At 38.0% G+C, this 17,930-nt stretch overlaps 1 protein-coding gene and 1 long non-coding RNA gene across 2 annotated transcripts; one reads left to right on the top strand and one right to left on the bottom strand.

Moving 5' to 3' along the window:
- Positions 1-566: 566 nt before the first annotated feature.
- LOC111757081 (uncharacterized) lies at positions 567-6,749 on the bottom strand. Its single transcript, XR_002791468.2, has 3 exons — positions 5,063-6,749; positions 4,866-4,914; positions 567-4,320 (listed from the first exon to the last, which is right to left on the bottom strand). It is a non-coding gene; the product is annotated as an uncharacterized LOC111757081 (long non-coding RNA).
- A 145-nt stretch (positions 6,750-6,894) lies between these two features.
- On the top strand, positions 6,895-14,251 carry LOC100722727 (protein NipSnap homolog 3A). The gene is made up of 6 exons (XM_003470910.5): positions 6,895-7,073; positions 8,053-8,263; positions 9,997-10,155; positions 12,118-12,267; positions 13,231-13,317; positions 13,411-14,251. The coding sequence occupies exons 1-6, from the start codon at positions 7,014-7,016 to the stop codon at positions 13,485-13,487; spliced, it is 744 nt and encodes a 247-aa protein (XP_003470958.1). The 5' UTR covers positions 6,895-7,013; the 3' UTR covers positions 13,488-14,251.
- Positions 14,252-17,930: the final 3,679 nt, after the last annotated feature.

Raw genomic sequence — 17,930 nt, 5'->3', positions numbered from 1 at the left:
TCAAGCGCCTAGAAATTTGCAGAATTCAAATTTGTAATCGTATTTATTTTTATTCTTGACAAGGCTGCCTTAGTCTTTAAACAACTGGATGTTCACTCTAAAGAGATCTTTCTCATCCTCATCACAATCCAAGAAGTTTATATCTGTAATCCCATAGAAATGTTACTGAAATTCTAGCAAGTTAATTCCAATCTACCACTTCCAGGGCAACCCAAGACAAGACTAAAGACACACACGTTTATAATTATGGGGGGCCAAGGGCATCCTAAGTCCAGGCTGGATTTTATTAATTTATCAAGGGAGTGGTTTGAGGACGAGTAACTGAGAATGGCAGGAAATCCATGAGTGCCATCAGCAGGGCTAGGTAGGAGGCCTGAAAGCACCTCTGCAATATGCAGAGAGAAGACCAATCTGTGTAACACAACTGAGATAGCATTTAATGTTAAAGGGGCCAGTGCTTCGGCTATGATGTGCAAACTTTTCTGCACTGGGAAGTCGTAGCCTCTAATCTAGAGACTAGAAACCAGTGGAAGCCATGGCGCTTCATCCCACCCAGCTCAATCATGTTTGGGGAGTCATGGAGCAGGGAAACAGCCACTGTCACCTAGCAACTATCACCTAGCTTCAAAGATTACACGTCAGCCCCTCAGCTAGCCCTATCTACATTGCTTAGAGCCAATTGAAGGGAAAAGGAAATGGCCTGAGCCTGATCTGTACATTTGGGTACATGGAAATAGGGCCAGGTTTAGCCAAAGTGAAGATAATTGCTCATTTGTAAAGGACAGTTATCCAGGTGGTCCTCCATAGATAACAATATCTCTAATCATCTTTTCTAGTTTGGGATATTCTAAACTTTCAGTAAACCATCAGGCCATAATCTGAGTCTCTCTACCACTCTAGTCTACTATTTGTAGACTTTTTTTCCTCAATACAGCATGACGAAGAATGGGCCAAGTTTAATATTAGTTAAATTTTGGCTGAGATCTCCACATACATCTTCCACAGATAGTCTGAAATGTCTTCCTGTAATACTCTGAAGGACATCTAGAATGTTGGTTTTTTTTCCTGTGACATCGCATGTGTCTTCATAGATAAGAATTGTGTGTTAGCTGTGACAAAATACCTGAGAATAACAGCTTAAAAGAAGAAATGTTTATTCAGATTTACAAAGGTTTCAATCTATGATTGCTTGACTGCATTGTCTCTGGGCCTGCATGAGGCAGAGCATCATAGCAGAGAAAACATAGCAGAGCATATCTGTTCACCTCACCAGCAGCAAACAGAAAGAATGAGAAAGCCAAATTAGAAGGAAATGGGGACAAAACACAGTCTTCAAAGCCCCCGGGTTCACCATTAAGCTTCACCTCCTAAGAATCCATCATTTTTCAATATGAAAAAATTATGAATCAAACAATGGGTTGATCCACTGGTAAAATTACAGCCCTATGATCCAGTCAATTCCTAAAAGTCCATCAGCTGGCAATCAAGCCTTCCAGGGAACATTCTAGATCCCAATCATAAGAAACTGGGACAGAAAACATCAAGGGCTGCATTGAAAAATGTACCAGAATGTGACCAGAACCCTGACCATAGGACCCAAGGACTGTGCTGACCCAGCCACCACAAACAAGACCCTGTTGATTCTTCTCTCAGCACCATTCATACCTGGAGAAGTCAAGGTCTTCTCCAGGAAGTTATTCTGAATATCTAAACAATGTATCAGTGAGATGTGATCTTTCATAGTCACAAGAAATTTTAGGGAGCACCATCATAAGCAATACTTAGTGTTTCTGACATTTACTGGAGTCATAAGTAGATTAGCTGTTATTTCACAATAGCCAAGACTTCTTGGCACACTCACTTAAAGTTGCTGGTTCTTACCCTGCAAGGATGATGCTGAGAAAGTGGCAGAAAACTACCAAAAGGAAGCCACTTCCTGAAATGATCAGGAGGAAAAAATGGTTTGGATCTCCTTCCCAAACAGAGTTGTTAAGACCAACAGAAGTCTTTTGGCCCTTTATTACTCATTTAGAGGTGGCAAAGCCGAGATCAAGCAGACTGCTGAAAGCCACCAGCTCATCTGTATTAGAACCAGGGATGGAAACTGGATCTAGGACAGTCTGTCCTGTATCTCTGCCACTATGGGACAGGCCATAATGTATCTTCCAACCCCATGTGTACAGATTCTTTTGCTCTGACTTTGGAACCAAGGGTGACTTCAAATAAATAGGCTAAGATCATCTAGATGTAGGTACAATGTATTCCAAGATCTCTCCCTTCAAAACTCACGTTCCTTCCCTTATAATAAGATGAAGGTGGAAATAAACTCTTCTGACAGGATGCTTCATTTATTCCTGCTCCTAAGCAGATGCTGTCAGCCCACCCTGTACCTCATTTGTTCTTTTCTACTCCATGAATGACATACATGTGAGGCAGCAGTCCTCCTGTCCCTGGGGCACACAAAGGCAGCATCTTGATATTGCTATCACACTGGTCTGTCAAGGATTTTATATCATCCAGTTTCCATTTCAAAGAAAGAAGGGGACTAGTACCCTAAAAAGGAGGACCCAGAGAGCTGCCTTGCCCATTCTAACATGTGAGACCACAGAAAGAAGAGTCTTTTGGTGAGTCCCACTGAGGTATTCTTAGCAACAGGAATCAGTAAAGCCCAAAAAACATCTTTCCTCCAGGCATTTCTGGAAGCTAGCAGCCAGAGACTGGTCACCTAGCAGAGGCACTAAACTAGAAACTTCAGATAATAACGAATAATCTTACATGACAGGGACTCAGAATGCTTAGTAGTACATTCCCATTGAAGACTACAAAAGACTATGCTGGAACCTCAGCTCCTTTCTGACCAGAGAAGCCAGAAATACTGAGTCCTGTTTCTGTGTCTAGCACAAGTTGACACCACAAGTGTGATATCACTTCTCTACCTGGCCTCAGTTCTCTCATCCGTAATCTGAGGACTGAGAACTGATCACCTACACAATCTCACAATCATGAAAACAAAAAAGACTACAAGGGCTGCTCCCATTAGAGGCAACAACAGCCATTGTCTCCCATGATCAACCCAAAAAAGCATAATTATCTACCTCCTTCTTGAAATTCTTCAAACTTTCTACATACACCCTTCTGTATGTCTTACAAGTAAACCAAAAAGCCTTTCCAAAATCTAGAGCTCAAAAATTTATTCTTTAAAAACTGACTCAAAAAATCACCTCTATTCCAGCATTTTTCAAAGTAGAAATTAAGTAGAAAATTATCACTCAGGGGATAGTCAAATGGCACATAATCATGTCTTGATCACAGTGGACTGTATACACAACAATGTGCTCATATTACATATTGATATAATGATGTCTTCGCTTATGTAAGTACACTCTGTGATGTTCACACAAGGGCAAACATTGCCTAACAATTACATGACTGTAATTCTATGGGAAAATACCACCCTAAATAGTAGTAGTATTTTTACCAATCAACAAATAAGGTAGCTAAGAATCAGAAATAGTAAATAACATGCCCAAGGTCACACAGTTAATTATTAGCAGAATCAGAGTTCAAATGCATAGTTGCATGCTCCAAAATTGTGCTCTTTGCATCACTTACATAATCTTCAGGAAGGACTCTGCAGACCTTCTATATTTTTTAATTTTATAGTGTATAATAATTATCCCTCCTAATCAGTTGAGTTAGCATTTAAATATTGACTTGCAGGCAGCAATGCAATAAGTTTTCACTGTTTGCCAACTATTTTCTAATCTGCCTATCAGGGTGAGTTAAACATCAACATAGAAGGTCAATTCCGCAGTGAGTTAATACATAAAGTACACCTGGCATAGCATCTTTTGTATTATGCAAGTTTAAAGAAAAACTATATATTATGGTATCAATTCCCCTTCTAAATGCTTGTTTTTATCCTCATAAACAACTTTGTATCATTAACAGTACTATTATCTTCATTTCATAGATGAGGAAAATAATATACAAAGAAGTAACTTACTACCATTATACAAATGGCAAGAAGCAGAACTAGGATTGAAATACAGAAAAATCTAACTCTAGAGTCTATACTGTGATCACCACAGTGCAATTTTGAGATCCTGCAGCCCAATGATGAAGCCAGAGTCCTTGACCTGGAACAACTATCTCATGCACAAACTGTTGTGTGCATTTCCAGCCCTTTGCAAGATAGCATTTGCCATCCATCCTGAGCAGGTCTGTCTCTGTGGCTTTTGTAAGAAAACAACATTCAAAGTCACCTGTTATCTTAGTTATTTCTGACACTGCTGTGTTCCTCCAGCATCTTTAGTAAGCCTGTAATAAAAAAAAAAAAAAAAGAAAGAAAGAAAAACCAAAAATTGAGCAAAAGTGTAATGGTGGAGAACCTATGGCACGCATGCCACAGTGGGCTGTTGGTTATCACTGAAAGCTCTAAAAGGTTCAACATCACTGAGCTAGGGCCTTCAAAAGTAAAAATTACCTGCCTTGCAAAATTATAAAAGATGCTCAATTCACAAAAAAGTCACAGAAACATAATTTGAAATATTTCAATTTAAATGGAAGCAAATAATAAAGTTTTACAGTAAAATTTTGCAAGAATGTGGAGAAAGGAAATTCCATTCACAGCTTGCAGGACTATGTGTTGATACTTAAAAAATAAGCAGGATCTAGTGAAGTGAAGTGAAATAAATTTAGTTATTCTATTTGTAGCTGTGCAAAGTTATTCACTGAAACATTATTTATAAAATAAACATATGGAAACACTTAACTATCAATAGCAAAGGGAACAAAATTTTGGTATACCCAGACCCCAGAATAGCGGAGAGTAATGAGTGAACTAGGTCTGTACAACTTGTTACCTCTGATGAATGTTAAACTCTGTGAATATCTTCTCTGTTGTTCTTTTACCTGCAAAATGAGAGATATCAACTTCACAAAGTGGAATGAGAGTAACTAAAAGAGGATAAAGTACAAGTCTTGGCTACTTTTCTCTCTCATTGCTGGGACCAAATATTCAATTCCTAAAATTAAAAAGGGAAATATTTATTTAGCTCACAGTTTGTGGAGGTTTCAGTCCATACTTGGCTGGATCCAGGGCTGAGTGGCACATAGCAGAGGGCAATGGTTCATGGCAGCAGAAGACAGCAAAAGCTACAAGAGCAAAAAGCAGAGGAGTGCAGAGAGAAGACTCTTTCTGTCCCTTATATTTTATGTAAGCCACACACCCTAGGGTGGATGTAATCCCAGCATTGGACCATGAATCAATCACAAATTCTAGAAGCCTGTCCCCATGATTGCATATGCTTTGGGAGCATATCCAGACACAAACCATAACAGTACTATAGCCAATGTGATAGTTATTGCTGTTGACTGGCTTTCTCTGTATGCTAATATCTGTGTTATAGGCAGCTAAGTAAGTTAGAAATATTGTAGGCAGTCAAACAGGGCTGGACTCTCTAACGGAGCCAATGCAGAAAACCAGATACCTTCCAAACTTGGAGGAAATGGATACCTCTGCTTTGGACCGGAACTCAAAACAAACTGCAAATGAATGCAACTACACCCCAAGTATTGATATTCTAAATAGAGACCATCCCAGCCCTCTATAAGAAGAGTCACTGTTCCATTAAGAATGTCTGCTTGCTCTGTGACTCGGTTTCCCCATTCGTCCCTGATTTGGTCAATTTTACTTGAACAGTTAATCTTATTGGTTGACCACAGTTCTGTCCCACCTCATGCCTGTCTGCCTGTGAGTTCCCAGTTTTTCCCATCTTGGCCCCATCTCATCTCATGGTTTAACTCTAAAAAGTCCCTATTAAAAGATGGTCTTTGGCAACCCATTCAGGACCCCTTTCTGTCTCTCTCTCAGAGAAATTCTTTCTCTCAATAAATATATTCTACTCTCAACCACTTTTGTTCCTAAAATTCATTCTTTGATTTTAGGGAACATGAACTCCTACTGGGACATGTAGTAGGGTGGAAGTTTCATTCCCCTATATCATCTGGACGGTCTTAAGAACCAGGTACTGGGCCAAATTCTACAGCTTCTCTGCAAAAAAAAATAAATAAAACAGAGATTGTTGGATTTTGGTACAGAGGCAAAGGCTTAGAACTAGGTACATGTGGAGGGTATCACCAAAAAGCAAACATTAACTAAAAAGATTTTCACACTAGCAGCAACATTAGCAAGCCTACGGTTCTACAAGTTAGGTAGGTTAGGTTCTTTATCACGACTTTGAACAACCTATTCAAACCATGTCCAGTGATACAGTGAAATCTAAATCTTCATCCCACAAGTCAATAGATTCTATCTTGACTGGAAAACCATTAAATATCAGAAAATGCCTGAGGAAGATAAAAATATATATTAGAAGAAACAGATAAAAATATTAAATGAAGTTATTATGGGATAGAAAAGACTATCAGCAGTCTGACGTTTTATTTTTAATTCTAATACAAGTATTAAATTTCACAGTTTAAATCTGAATTTCTCATATAAGACCCATATTAGGAGCTTTCCAAGGGGTCATAATGGAGTGGCAACTACAACTAGGATGAAAAAGAAAACGGCTGGCTTCTGCTCCAGTCTTATCACACAAAGTCAAACCCCTCGTGATTTCCGATGGAAAACAGCACCCCCGCTGCACCTCCAGCCTCCTGCTTCCCATGCTTCCGCACGAACAGCGGAATGCCACGGGCCACTCCTGGGCTCCTGGGCGGACACGAAGAGGTGGCCCAGGGGGTGAGAAAAACTGCTCTCAGCACTCAGCGCAGCTGAGAAGCCTGCAGTCAGGGCCACAGCGTTTGAGTACAGGGACCAAAGGGACCAAAGGGCCGGGCTCACACCCTAATCTGCGGGCGGAGCGAGCCTTCCCGGATGGGCGGGACCAACCCGCCAAGCCCCGCCCCCTAACACGCCCACTCCCTTCTCGAAGCAGCCACTGTCAGGAAGCCGAGAGAGGAGCCTCTTCTGGGGCGTCACGGGTCTCAGCACTCGGATCCGCACCATGCTCGCCTTCCGAAGCGGCCTGGTCCGGGTTCTGGCCTCGCGGGCGCGCGCGCCTCAGGTACCGGCCTGGGGGACGCGCCCGAGTCACAGCAGGGGGTGGAGGCGGGCCTTGCAGGGAGTGCAGAGCCCCACGCATGCGCGCTACCTTCTTTAAGGCCCCTTTAGGTCCATTCTGGTGCCAACCCGGAGCTCAAGGGCGGGACGAGCGTGGGGTGGGAGAAGCTGGTCGGAAACCCCGTGCGAGGATCTTTCAGTGCTGGCTGCCTGTTGGTCCTGGGGCTGTTGCTGGTCTGTGGCCAGTTTTGCCTCTAGCAGCGTTTGTCACGTGGTGACTGGGCTTCCTATTTGGGTAACGAATCTAGACTCTCATACACTCAAGGTAAATGAAAGTCTGGTCCATCAGCTGCTTGCTCCTGGACCGATCTTCCACCAAATGAGCAAATACTGGCCACCACTGACTATTGCAGTGCAGCAGATTAGCACATAAAGTACCTTATTGCGGTCATTACGTTGCAGGCCTATTTGTAACCAATCATTTACACTGAATAAGAGATACTTTGACATAATAATAATTGATATTTTTTAAGAACTTAAAAAATACTCTACTAGTAAATATAATTTCATTGTGGCTACCCAAGATAGGCATGCAAATTAGTAAGATTCTAAATGTATCATTTAAGCATGTACGTGATTGGCTAATGATAAAATTTTGTTAAGTTTGAGTGTGTAAACTTAGGAAAGTTATAATTGTAGTTCTCAGGTTAAGGAATATTAAAATTCTAGTTTCTTAGTGTGAACAAATTCTCATTAAAAGGGGCTGAGGGTCAACCCCTGCTAGGAAAGAGTAGCTATGCATTCAGTATATTTGAGTAGTTTTCTTTATTGATATTGCTACCTAAACTCACTTCTCTGTAGAGTTTACAGGAGAATAACAAACAGGATGAGTTATGTGCCAATTGTTGTCATATGTAGATTTGGTTACACCATACTAAATCCTGCCCTTCTCCCTAAGATTTAAATTTCTCTTCTTTCCTCAGGTGTGCACATCTTTTGCTACAGGCCCCAGACAAAATGATGGAACATTCTATGAATTTCGTACCTATTATCTTAAACCCTCAAAAACAAATGAGTTCCTGGAAAATTTTAAGAAAAATGTTCATCTTCGGACAGCTCATTCTGAACTGGTTGGATACTGGAGTGTAGAATTTGGAGGCAGAATGAACAAGGTGTTTCATATTTGGAAGTACGGTATGCATCATCCCAATTAAGTATTCAGTATGATATTGATTCTGATACATGGTGAGATTTCTTGGATCTGCATTACGTACAGTTGTCCATTTCTCAGGACACTGTATGAAATTCTAACATGACGAACTAGATTTAAATTCTCAGAAAAAAATTTTTAGTCATTTATTGGAAAGGTAGTTTACAAAAAATTTAAAATAGTACTTATAAAATTCCAATTAGAATAAGTTCGGCAAACAAACAAAAAACCTGTCTTCTTTTCTGTTTTGTTTTGTGGCAGGATCTTACTACATAATACAAATGATAAAACTTAAACTTTCTATATAACTCAGGCTGGCCTGAAAGTCATGATCCTCATGCCTCAGCTTCCTGAGTGTTAGGATTACAGACTTGGGCCTCATGACCAATGTTTCTCATTAACAAAGCTTTGTTTTATAATAAAAAAAAAAAAACTGGGACTGTATATCAGCATCTTGGCAGGCATAATTCAGATGTTTGGGAGCTTTAGGTAATGAAGGTGAAAGAGGCTGACAGTTAACTTAAGCTTCACTCAACTCAGAGGCTTAATAATATTGTTATATTTAAAGGCCACCTTTGTTTCTTTTCAGGAGTTAATAATATTTTAAGGTGGTAAAAGGAAAGGAATCAGAGAACGTCCTTCCCATACTGAAGCTTACATATCCCTGGGAAAGGAGATGAAGTTCCAAAAATCTAAAGAATCTTTGTTACTCCAGTGTCCAGATTTAATACTCCATATCAGGGCTTGAAGATATCCAAAGAACTATTAATGATATCCTTTAATTTTTGTTCATCAGGGTCCAAGTTAGTATTTATAAAATACTTTATTATGAAAATTTATAATTCTATATTCCTAACAATGTGTACAGTGTAGGGTATTTCCCTGTTATAATACAATAAGCCACATTAAAACCGAGCTTATACTTTAAATGTAGAAAAAATCATAATGCATTAAGAAAACATGAAGTTCTGATGAATTACACTTAAGATGTAAAGTAGTTATTGTCCCCAAATTCCATTATAAGCTTTATAAAATTACCAGTGTCTCAAGAGGTCCTATTTTTAAGAATAGTACTAGGCTGTTATATATACCTGTTTGATTAACTTGCAAGGAAAAAAAAAAGTGCTAGGGAAAACAGTGGGTAACCATAGGTAAGAAAATTGGCACTATTTCATTCAAGCTGTTTGTCAAAGAGATTTATGGGCTATGTTTCAATTTAATTTACCTTGAAATGTGTTCAAGGTGTACCTTGACTTGACTACCTACTACTATAGTCTTTCTATAAAGTGGTACTATTAGATGACTCAAATGATAAGAATAGTTCACATATTAGTGCATATTAGCAAGGTGTCCAATGATCCTTCTAAGCTCTTTTCATGTTATAATTCATTTGATCCTTGAATCAAATCTGGAGATCTAAGTGATATTATCTCCATTTCATAGAATGAAACATGGAGACAGAAAAGTATAATATCCTAACTAATTCACACACTTACCTAAGAAGCCTGTTCCAAGTCTTTACATTTGTTATTTGCATATCTGTTCCACTTACGACCATGAACAACTTGAGAGAAAATGTCATATCTCTTCATGTGAGCATTTCCAAAAGTATAACACAGTGTTTCTATGTGTCAAAGATGAATGTTTGATTTTCATAGAATCTAGAAAAGTATGGATGATTTTAAGTTAAAATTTTTCTTAATGTATTTTCCCATAGATAATTTTGCTCATCGAACTGCAGTCCGGAAAGCTTTGGCTAAAGATAAGGAGTGGCAAGAACAATTCCTCCTTCCTAATTTGGCTCACATTGATAAACAAGAGAGTGAGATTACTTATCTGGTCCCATGGTGCAAAATAGAAAAGCCTGAAAAAGAAGGTAGGTCTTCCTCTGTTTTGGTGAGTACAGCACTAAGGATCTCAAGCAATAAAAGTCAAAGTACTATACTACTAGAAATGACAGAAAGTTTTCTTTGTCTCATATAGCAACATGCTATGATCGTTGATACAAAAGCAAATTGAAGCTCTTAGCTTATCTTTAAAATATAAGAATAAATTAATGGAGAATTTTCCCATATAGAGATTTTACAGATTGGTAAACTTAGCTATTTTATGGCAAAAGTCTTACTGAGTCAGGAAAGTATGAGAAATTAGCTTTGAGATCAGGTTCCATGTGTGGTAAGTAAGGTCAATGTATGAAATTCATAATTTTATTTTTATTTATTTGGGGGGGGGTACTAGGAATTGAGCTCCCAACCTTGTACTTGCCAGGCAGGCTCTTACGCCACTGAACTAAATCCCTGGCCTTGAAATTCATAATTTTAAAATACTAGGAGCATTTAAATATAAAATATTTCTCAAAAATTAATGATGTAAAATCATTAAGTATATCTTTGCTTATAAAACTGGGAGAAATGAATTATCTGAAGCTGCTAAGCTGTATTAATGTATCCCCACTTTGTATTTTTCTTCTTATATCCCAATTTGAAAATTGCTGATGTAAACCATTACCTTAATTCACCTTTAAATCAAAGATTACATTAAAAAACTAGAAACTAATGTAACTTTTATTTTCTCCTACTATTCCTGGTTTTGTAGCATGTTTTGTATTACAAGAAATTTAAAGTCTTATAGAGAACCGTATCCTCTTATTTCTCAGCACTATCTAAATATTTTTGCTTTCCTTGGCAATGTCAAGTCCTGTTCTCACTGTATTCGTAATTCTTTAGTAAATTCGTATGTTTTTCCGTTTTCTTCGCTGACCTACTTACTGCTTAGTTTCCTCGTCTCCATGTACTGGGGTCTTGACATAGCCCTAATCTTCTAAACTAGTGAACTGCACAAAGCTTAAATAAAAGAGACAAGTGGTATGATTTTAGAGTTCCAAGAGGAACAGAACCGTGTAAGGGAATTTGAGATACCTGAGGACTGAGACAAAGAACCTGCATTTAGTTGGTTTTCAAACTAAAGAAGGTACTGAGCCATGCCCAGGAACTGAGCAGGACCTTGAGAATCAGTCCAAAGACTTCTCCAAGTAGTACATTTTGCCAGTTAACAGAACCTTCTTATCTCTAACATGGCAGCTTTATTGCTGTGGAATAGGGTGTCTCAGCAGCCCTATTCTGTTCTCAGCTGCCTCAGCTGTGGTTATCTTGACTTCAGAGCATCATGCATGGGCTCTTTTCCAGCACAGCCAGAGGGCCCTGTGTTTAGCCCCTTAAACCTGTACAGCCCGGTCTCTAACATCCACTTACCCCATTCTTCAGGTTAGAAGTAAAAAGCTTTATAAGTATTAACTTGGATATTGAGGAATAATAAAGCCACTCCTGCCCCTTTTTTGGTTCAAAAACTCAGATGAGCTGTTTACTTGTTAGTCCTGTTAGAAGTGGAATTCTGTGGGAAGAAACTGTACAAAGAATAAAATTCTCCTCTCAAAGTTCAAAAGAAGAAAACGTAGATCAGAAGATACTTCTCTTATTAATTTCTTTTCCACTGACTATAACAGTTCAAAAATGCACTGCATTATAAATTCTCAGTTGCATCAGCAAAATTTACAGATTAAAAATACGTTATATATAAAGTACCTTATATATAAATTCTAGTCTTTTTTCCTTTTCTTCTCATTGAGTCAGCTTCACAGGTGATCCTTAAACAGACATGACTTTCTCTACTTAAGAAAAATTAATGTGAACAATTAATGAATATGGCTGCATAAATATATCATGTGGATGATCCTTCAAATATATACAGAAAGGTTAATCATGTACCCCTGAAATCAAAAACTTGATTAAAAATTACTTTCATATATTTTATGAAATAATTATTCTTCTCCTTACTCTAGGAGTCTACGAACTGGCTACTTTTCAGATGAAGCCTGGTGGCCCAGCTCTGTGGGGTGATGCGTTTAAAAGGGCAATTAATGCCCATGTTGATCTAGGCTATGCAAAATTAGTTGGTGTTTTCCACACAGAATATGGATTACTCAACAGAGGTACAATTGTCTGCTTTCTCTAATTTTATACCTATTGGTAATCTTAGTATGAATATAAATACATAAACATAAATAAAAGTAACTACATATATGTCAATTTTGAGATGATATACCACAATTAAAGTGATCATTTTGGAGTAGTAAGAATAGAAATGGTTCTTTCTTCCTGTATTTTACAAAACCTTTATAGCTAACAGTGAATTCTAGTTATAAAACTATGTAAATAATTATGTACAAGAACATTGGGCTGGGGATTTAGCTCAGTGGCATAAGTGCCTGCCTGGCAAGTGCAAGGTCATGAGTTAGATCCCTATGACCAAAAAAAAATCCCTTTCTCAAGAACATCTATTTCATGATTTTGTAGTACACTGCAATATTGATGATAATCTAAATAATTGACAATAAAGAATTAAGAAAAATGAATTATATAGATAAGGAGAAATTCTTAGAGCCATTAAATAAAATTAACATCACTCGTAACCTATTAATATTCATAATGCTTATATTTTTAATGTATCAAATTTAATTTTAAAAATTAACATTAACTACTGTACTGTCATTGGTTTTTAACTTACAAGTGTTATATATAAGACTAATTAGATTTACTCATTTTTTAAAATGGAAATACATAACAGAATTTACCTGGTCAGTTAAGATGATCCTAAGATTTATTTTCTACTTTGGTTCTTAAATTTTCCGTAGTAATCACAGTTTTGTTATAATCTGCTTTGTTAAATAAAAAGTAATAGAACTGCATGAAATGTGGATCTACTCTTAATTGTGGTTTTTAACTCTTTCTTTACTTCCCTCTTCAGCCTCCTGTTTCCAGTTTAACTGATACACAATTTCTATCCCAAATCTCTGCCTCTTGCGGAATCCTATATATTCAAAAGCTACCATCCTATATATTCAAAACTATTAATAAAAGACTAATATAGACTAACATACGCTTTATTTCTGCAGTTCATGTGCTTTGGTGGAACGCAACTGCTGACAGTCGTGCAGCTGGAAGACACCAGTCTCACGAGGATCCCAGAATTGTGGCGGCTGGTAAGCCATTTCACTAGGTACAGATTACTTTTAAAACAGACTTGAATCATTCATCAATAACCTTATATATCTTCTTATGAAATGTTTTTCCAGTTCGGGAAAGTGTCAACTATCTAGCGTCTCAGCAGAATATGCTTCTGATTCCTATGTCGTTTTCACCATTGAAATAGTTGTTTCTGAAAATACCAAGCATTTCTCTGGATGGTGCATGATGTATCTGCTAGTGGTGCATAAATCTCCCAAGAAAATTATTCTCCCTTTTTTTTGAAGGAGGTGGTAAGTGAATTCACTTTGTTCCATACAATCTTTAAAGCTACCTCTGGCATTTGTCACCACCACTTCCAGGAGTAGTTTTCTTTTTTCTGTGGCATTTTAGTATCAATTTTATATTAGAAAAAGTTTCCACTGCTTAGTGATTTTGATTTTTCATTCATTTCTCAGTATCTTCTGTATTTTGACAGTCCTGTGCCATTTAGCATTTTCATGTACTCACATAATTTTATATTTCCTTGCCTTACAGTATGCAATTTTAAATTAGTTACATAAAGTATCTGTCTTTTCATTGTGTACTTTCCCAAGATTTAAAGATATTTTCCCTGATAAAATTTACTTTGTAACATTAGATGGAGTTTATAAAAATATTAGATGAAGTACATTTCTTTACTTTGGAAAAGTACAGTATAATGTCTTTTATCTTTGTTAATTGTGGTTTTCAAATTATTAGGTCATTCTGAGTTGGAAAATAATGTAATTATGCCACAGAATTAAAAATGTAGAGAAGAATTGTTGGTTTATATGCTGAAATATGTTCTTTATAGAAACTTTGTTAATTTTGATTTCACCGTGGGTCCCTCACAAAGATTCTGAGACATTTGTTTTAAAGAGATCTTTATGATTATATAAATGTTAGCCATAATAAAAGCCTGCATAACCATTCTGATTTTTTAAATGTGTGTTTTATATTTATATCCTTTTCTCTGAGGTCTCAGTGTATTGCTAAAGAGTAAAGACATAGGCATAACCTACCATCTTTAGTATTACATCATGAAAGTAGAAAGCTGAAATTATAGACAATAAATTAGGTAGAAGTGTTCTGTGCAGCCAGGCAGTGCTAGGCCCTCAAGGGAGTCTACAGAGGATGAGAACACATTGTACCTGTAGCTGGAGGGGCACCTGCTGAAGGCCCGGCCTCAGGACAAAGGCGGAATGACTAGGTCTGCTGAAGAACTAAACAGTCAATTGAAGATTTACTATAATTGTATCACCTGGTTCACTAAAGTCTAGCAAGATATCAGTCACTCAGGTGGGTGACAAGGACCTCCTGATCAATCACCTTCTAAGAAGGTCTTTGTTCTTTCCATGTACACTTGCTATGTGACTTGTTTCCCGATTAGATCAATAGTACTCAAGTGGCTATACTTGTAATCTAATTGTTGATCATGGTTTTGATCCACATTGTACCTGTCTGATGATTTTGCTATGTAAAACTTCCTCTATGACGTAGTGATCCATAGCAACCCACTTTCAGATCCCCTCCTATCTCTCAGGAGCTCTCTCTCTCTCTCAATTAATTTTTCCTACTCTTAATCTCTGTTGTTCCTTAGAAATTATTCTTTAATTTTGGGGAACACCAACTCTGACACCTTGCAAGTTGGAAATTACAATTATTCCCTACAATTATAACCCTAGAAAGAAGGTTTCTTTAAATACCACCATTGATGTTCCTAGGGTTCTCCTTGAAACATTTTTAATTTTCATTTTATCTGATGCCTCTACTTTTCTAAAATGAGCTTTGCTACTCCAAGCTCTCATGGTGTCTATATTCACAGCTATATTATTTCACATTTTTAAAATACATTGTTAGTGTAAAAAATTGTAGTAAATTATGCATTAGCTTTCAATGAAACTTTGAAAAATAAAAATATGGTTTCCTCCCCTTTATCAGGCTACAGATGCTCTGTAGTTTATCTGGCCTTATCATGCAACATGAGCTGTTAATTCAGGGAAGGCAGTGACAATGATACAGACCCATGCCTCCTCAGTATTCTCCATATGTAGTTAGTTTTAAGAGTCCTAATGCAGCTCACATTTCTGTGAAATTTGGGAACTTGTTACACAATTGATACTTAACATCCATATAAAGTATCAATTAAAGTTGAAATTAAATTAAAATTTCAAAGTTAACTTGAAAATAAAACAACATATTTTAATATTTTGCTTCTGAATATTGGCATATTGTAGGACTGTGGGCAGCAATTGTCTTTGATCTGTACTACAATAAAGCATATGGTGAGAGGGAGGCTTCCTCTTTGATCTTTTTATTGGATCCATGCAGAGTTATCTTAAGGGCTTCCCTGGTCTGAGCCAAAATAAGATCCCTCAGTTTAAATCATGTACCTACTCATCATACTTAGCTCCAGCTGGATTTTGACTTCCAAAACTAAAGATAACAGAGATTTGCTTGCAACTAGACGAAAGTAATTTGTGTATACCCCTTCCTATCATAATGGTATTGTAGTTTTCTGTCTTTTATTTATTCTTCCAGTGTTTTAGATGACTCAACACCTGCTCCCTCATTTCCTTTCTCAGTTGATGGAATAAAAATAATCAGAAGACTTTATACAAGTTCCCGCCTCCATGTCATTTTCTGAAACCAAGTTCACATGCTCTGCCATAACCAAATTCATGTAGCTCTTAGGTCCTTGTTTTGGGGCAAGGAAGATTGAAGTTTACCAAACAGCAAGCAGTGGGGAGTGGCCAAATGCACGTTTATTAGGAAGAATAAAGAGGCCCCCTGCTAGTCAGATAGCGTGTTCTGGAAGGCTGGCACTAGATGTTTAGCTAGCTTTGTGTTTTTGGTACCTACATGACAGAAAGCAGGGATGTGTCTGGTTGCAGATAGGCCTTTGATGTCTGGAAAGCCAGCTGCTTCATTTCCATTTCACTTCCCCCAAAGTCTCTCCCTTTTGGTTAAGGGTGTATTCTTTGTCTCTCATTTTATTAGTTATCAGTTTTGGTATGCTAATTTACTTAGGCCCTGACTCTTAACTTATTTAGGACCTGTGCCCTATCTAACTTCCCTTGCCTCTTTTTCTCTCCTTATTTAAATGAAAACTCGATGCTTGGAGCAAAGACAAACTCCACTGTACACACTTGCGGAGAGATATGCCTCCAGCAGTTTTTCTGTCTCCTGGGGCTACATTTTTCCCCCAGCTAAATCCTCCTCTTCAGCATAAGATATGCTATTATTTTCTCATCTTTTAAAAAACAAAAACTACCAACCTCATTTTTTTCCCCTTTGCATGACTCAAGCAAGGTACCCATCAAGTGAAGTGTCCGGACTTCCTGCCTCCGTGTCGTCCCTTGCCATTGTCCCTTAAAACATTCTCTGAACACCACACCCACCAGATAGCTCTTGTGGAGCACCACAGGGCTCACTTTCTGTCTTAGCGGTTAGAAATAAAGGACTCCATTAGCGGCCTTTTCTCATAAGCATCTTCTAGTCTCCATCATGTCTCTAACCTCTAATGCTGTAATATTCCTGGGACCTCTTTTCTGTTCTACTTTTATTCATTCTCTGTATCATTTCCTTAATGCATGGCTGCAGATGGCATCTGTGTGCTGTCAGCCCCTCCATTCACACCTCTTCCCTGAATGCCAGCCTTCTCTTATTCTGTGCTGCCTCAATACCTTCACCTGCATTCTATTTATTAGAATGTCTAAAGCTGAGCTCCTGATCTTTCTCAGAAACCCTATCCCAGTTAATGACATCTCCATTTTTCCATTAGCTCAGGTCACAAACCTCAGAGTCACTCTCATTGCCTTCTTTTCTCTTACACCCCATTATGTGTCCGCCAGCAAATTCCAAATATCCAGGATCTGATTCTTTGTCATCTCCAGAGCCACCATTCTGGTTCAGGCCAATCATCATCTGGATTTTAGGGAAGGCTCTGACCTCCTCCCTTTGCTCTCATCAAATCCAGCACCAAATAACAAAACTCACAAACCAGCTCGTGTTACCGTTGCTCATCACCTTCCGCCCCAGTACCTTTTGTCTTATTTGGAGTATCCAAAACCAAAGCCCTTCACAGTAACCTAACAGACATTACATAATCTTCCTTCCTGTTATCTTTTACATATCTGGTTCTCTTTCTCAGCTCCAGGAATAGCCGTAAAAGCACTTTCCTTGACCCACTACTGTTCTCTTCTTTCAAGGTCTACCCTCCCTGCATAGAATGTCCTTCCTTAGACATGAAGCTACATAAATCATCTTCTCCCTTCCTTGAGATCTTAACCCAAAAGTACCATAATTTCCCTGACACCCTTACTTAAAATTGTAGTCCCCTCCAATAGCATCTCTATTTGCTATAGATTCAACGCACACAACCCCCATTCATATGTGGCAGCCTTGATCCCCAGTGTGAAGGTATTTGGAGGTAGGGCTTTGGGAAGTAATTAGATTCAGGTGAGGGAAAGGAGCTGCCATGGTGGTTATTGTTCTTATAGCTGAATGAAGAGCTAAGTTCTGTTTTGGTCTTTTACTATGTGCTCAAACTAGAAAGAGGGCCCTCACCACATTCTGTGAGAAGTAAATGTTTGTTGTTTAAACCAGT

Source organism: Cavia porcellus, unplaced genomic scaffold (assembly GCF_034190915.1).
Source record: "Cavia porcellus strain 051 isolate PalLab524CR breed Dunkin Hartley unplaced genomic scaffold, mCavPor4.1 scaffold_1, whole genome shotgun sequence".
Taxonomy (NCBI): Eukaryota; Metazoa; Chordata; class Mammalia; order Rodentia; family Caviidae; genus Cavia; species Cavia porcellus.
Note: the sequence above shows the minus strand (reverse complement) of the source record. Positions and strands in the feature narration are given on the sequence as shown.